The sequence below is a fragment of the Piliocolobus tephrosceles genome, chromosome 8, assembly GCF_002776525.5.
Source record: "Piliocolobus tephrosceles isolate RC106 chromosome 8, ASM277652v3, whole genome shotgun sequence".
Classification (NCBI taxonomy): Eukaryota; Metazoa; Chordata; class Mammalia; order Primates; family Cercopithecidae; genus Piliocolobus; species Piliocolobus tephrosceles.
Genome location: NC_045441.1, coordinates 109,088,178 through 109,092,513, shown reverse-complemented (window position 1 = coordinate 109,092,513; position 4,336 = coordinate 109,088,178). Strand labels below are relative to the sequence as shown.

General features: G+C 34.8%; 1 protein-coding gene across 2 annotated transcripts in view; it reads right to left on the bottom strand.

The window, feature by feature from the left end:
- Window positions 1–1,493: 1,493 nt before the first annotated feature.
- CAV2 (caveolin 2) overlaps window positions 1,494–4,336 on the bottom strand; it is a 7,801-nt gene continuing 4,958 nt past the window's right edge. The window contains exon 3 of one of the 2 annotated variants that reach the window (XM_023228229.2): window positions 1,494–2,462. In XM_023228229.2, the coding sequence (XP_023083997.1) occupies window positions 2,312–2,462 (151 nt within the window). In that variant the 3' untranslated portion in view covers window positions 1,494–2,311. The remainder of the gene's footprint in view (window positions 2,463–4,336) is intronic. The other variant, XM_023228230.1, reaches the window with a different exon arrangement.

Sequence of the window (4,336 nt, the reverse complement as noted above, 5' to 3'; positions counted from 1 at the left end):
AAATTCATTTTGAAAGTAACCAGTACTGTTCAGAAAGAAGGAAGTCACATATTACTTGTTAGAAGTCACACAGTTTTATTACAGAATCTGTGTATATATTTTGGGTTTAAAACTTGTCAATAGCTATTTGAAAGGACAGAAGTTCCCAACTTATTAAAATATATATTTTATTAATCAAATGTTTTTGGTTTATCAACATATCCAAATGTTTAAAAAATGTTTTTAAATACAAAACATAACTATAAGGTCATGAGACTGACTGACCTTTTAAACTAACATAATGAAATCTATATGGTCAAAATGAGTGGTGGTGCTTTAAGGTAATGACTATGTGTCCCATCTAAGGATGCTACAATGGCCTAGGGCAGTTTTGAAATGTCTCTTTGCAACTACCTTCAAAAGGGTATGAGCCTCATTTGATTTGGTCCCCAATAGTATTCCAGTTCAATCATCGTTTATATTCACCAGTCCTGGCAATTTTGAAAAATCTTATTAATCTTATTTGTCACTTATAAGGGTATTCAAAGGAATGTCAATTCAGGTTCTGATGGTAATTCAAGCATTTACACACTTTTAAGATGTGTAAATTTTAGTAATTACTCACATTATAAAGTTTTTTTTGGTATATGTCTATCATTTTGAAATGAGATTTTTCTTCTTTCTTTATTTCTCCCTCCCTCTCTCTCTTTTCTCCTTCCTTCCTTCCTTCCTTCCTTCCTTCCTTCCTTCCTTCCTTCCTTCTTTCTTTCTTTCTTTCTTTCGAGACAGACTCTTGCTCTGTTGCCAGGCTAGAGTGCAGTGGCACACTGAAACCTCTGCCTCCTGGGTTCAGACAATTCTGCTGCCTCAGCCTCCCAAGAAGCTGTGACTACAGGTGCACGCCACCATGCCCAACTAATTTTTTTTGTATTTTTAGTAGAGACGAGGTATCACCATGTTGGCCAGGATGGTCTTGATCTCCTGACCTCATGATCTGCCCACCTTGGCCTCCCAAAATGCTGGGATTATAGGTGTGAGCCACCTTGCTCGGCACGGAAATAATGAGATTTTTCAAAGCAACATGATTCATCACAGTGAAATAGGACTCCACAGTTCAAAATGACAAGAATAACTTTATCCTGTGTTACATACCCATATTAGAGAACATCTTAGAAGTTTGCAGCTGTTAGTTTTTAGTTTATGCCTGTAGTTCAGTAGCCCAACAAGTGACAACTCTCCTGTCTCTCCACATGAATCACTGTAGTTGAAATGGTACTAAAATATCAGAAGTAATCTTTACCGTAAAATGTTAAATAGCACCAATATTATTTGAAAGTAAAGTGAAGCATTAATAGGAATGCCGACACAGGTTTAATTTCTAACTACTAGAGAGAAAGCATCTTCTAGACAAAATACTATTTAGATGTGAATTATTTTAAGATCACAGCCAGATAAATGTCAGTCATAAAACATTTCAGATTTTGCTTGGAAAAGTTAGAAAAGAAAGCTTTGTATATAGCTCTTTTATATTTTATTTCCAAAGAAGATGTATAAATGTTTACATAATCAAAACAGTGCAATCTTACCAATGAAGTTTACCTTGTGGGAGCTACATTTACTTATTTCATATATTAGTTCAACAACATAAATATAATATAAATGCTTTTAAGCAATCCGATTAGAGCAACATTTATATTAAGTGCAAAATATACAGTAAAATGAAACATCTTGTTAAATAGGCCTGTAGGAAAACAATACTTTAAAGGAATACATTTTCATGAATCTATTTTCACATTTATTTGTTTTATTGTATCTGATAGTTACTATAATCACTGTGTGCTTTTGTTACTGCAGTTTCCAGGATCATTGTATATTCTAAGTATATCAGTGACTATATATGTAAAGGTAATTTAAAAAGTATTACTCCCAGAGTAAAAACAAACAAACAAACAAATAAGAAATCTCATTTTTAATGGGAAGTTGTGCATAAAACTATTGTAGTATTTTGATAGAAATGTCCCTTAATCATTATAAATTCATCATTATAAAATTTATACTATTGTACTAAAGCAAAACTGCCTGCCTTTAAATCTAAGTGGTGTCAACTTATTGTATAATTCTGGTTACAAAGTTAGATACAACATCTTTGGCTATTAATCAGAAAAGCATTATTTGAAAAGATCTGTCAATACACATTTCTAAATGTGGTTGCTCATCTTAATAGTTTTCTTAATGAGAACAGCTAGGAAATGAACAGAACAGTGGTGCTTTTATGTTGTAACAACAAAGAAGTATTACAGTATCCGAATCTCCGGACCTGGGGTCCAAGTATTCAGTCCTGGCTCAGTTGCAGGCTGACAGAAGAGAAGCTTTGTCCTACGCTTGTACACAATGGAGCAATGAAAACATTTGTCACACTCTTCCATATTGTCTGCACTGAAGGCAGAACCATTAGGCAGGTCTTTACAAAAGGCATTAAAATCCTGGAATGAAGGAAGAGAGATGTGTGAGGATTGTTGTTGTGACCAAATAAGGTCTCTCTTGTACATATATGAAAAGATACAATACTGACCCAATTTACTTAAATTTGGTTGAGCGTTTGAAATAAATAAATGAACAGTGATCACTGATAATGATTTGGGTTTTTTGTCCCCCTGGTTCTCATGGAAATGTAATCCCCAGTGTTGGAGGTGGGGCCGAGTGGGGCTAATTGGATCATGAGGGTAGATGCCTCATGAATGGCTTAGTGCCTGTGCCTGCCACCCCCTTGATAATGTGAGCTCTCAGTTAGTTTGCGTGAGATCTGGTTGATTAAAAGAGTCTGGGACCTCCCCATTCTCTCTCTTGCTCCCTCTCTTGCCATGTGACATGCCTGCTCCTCCTTCGCCTTCCACTATGAGTGGAAGCTTCCTGAGGTCCTTGCCTCAAGTAGATGCTGGCAGTGTGCTTCCTGTACAGCCTGCAGAACTGTGAGCAAAAATAAACCTCTTTTCTTTATAAATAACCCAGTCTGAGGTATTCATTCCTTCATAGTAATGCAAATGGACTAAAGTGATAAGATGCATAAAAATATGTTGCTTAAAAATATAGTCATGTAGATAATAAATACTAATATTCTTTCTATTGGTGGCATGCTATCTGAAACAGTAAAACAAAAATAAATAAAACTGTGTCTTTATCTACCTGGTCTCTGCCAGTTAACATTAACCTGCTTAAGTCTTCGTATTTCCCTGAGGTTTTACTTCCTGATAGCCTTTCCTGTTGCCTCAGTCTATTTCCCTTTTCCTGGACCAGGCTAGATCGGATATTCCCTCATTGTATTTCTAAAGTACTGAAACAAACTTCTTAATCTTCACAAGTATCAAAAGGTATTATAAATAGATGCTGTATTTCTGTCTTTCCTATTAGAGTTTAAGTTTTTTAAACAGTGAGGACATCCTTGACCCTTAGTAAATGTTTGAGCTAATATAAATGTATCACTCTTTTATGCCTTATGTTATTAACTATGCTTTATATTTTTAATTTTTCACAGTAAGCACACACACTGAAAAGGGCTGTATGGTATAGCTGAAAGAGCCCTGCGATTGATGTTAGAACTTTTACACAAGAAAACTGGTCTATCCTGAAATTGTTATTTTTTTGCATGCTTGTTCCTAACAGAGCTGCATATCCCTATGGTCCTCAGGATGGTTAATTTTATATGTAATTTTCCAAATAATGTTCTCTGTTGTAGTAATGTCCTCTGAGCACAAAAGTAGTTGTGAGATTTTCAGGCCCTGCTGATAGCCTCAATGGAAGCTTTATTATTACCTGGGTGGGCGTAAGGGAGTAGGCTGATTTTCTTGGTTGGCTATTAAAATGACTTAAATTAGGGTCTGCTGTACTTAGCTCAAAATGAAGGAAATATTAGGCAGGTTTCTGATTGATAGATATATTTTTAGAATATAGAATTATTCACATTGTCTCCACAAATTATATTTGTGTTTTAAGTGCTAAATACATGAAACATTTTTATATAATAGGAAAATTAATTACTAGGTGTTTCAGAGATAAATAGCTGAATAGACACCTCAATGATGGCAACTTTAGACTTTTTATTCTATTGTATTTCTCACTTGATGTGTGGTCTTGGGCATGTTGCTACAAATAAAAGTGTCAACAGGAGATCTCACAGAACTGGCTATGAGGGTTGACATGTATTATGTACTCCTGAAATGTCTGTATGATGCTGTCATTATAACGTATAATAAATAGACCTATTTTGAAGGCAGAATATATAATGAAAATAACTATAACAAAATAACCTCAAAGTGGCCTTTTTCCTCTCTCTCTTTCTTTTTCTTTCTCTTTCTTTCTT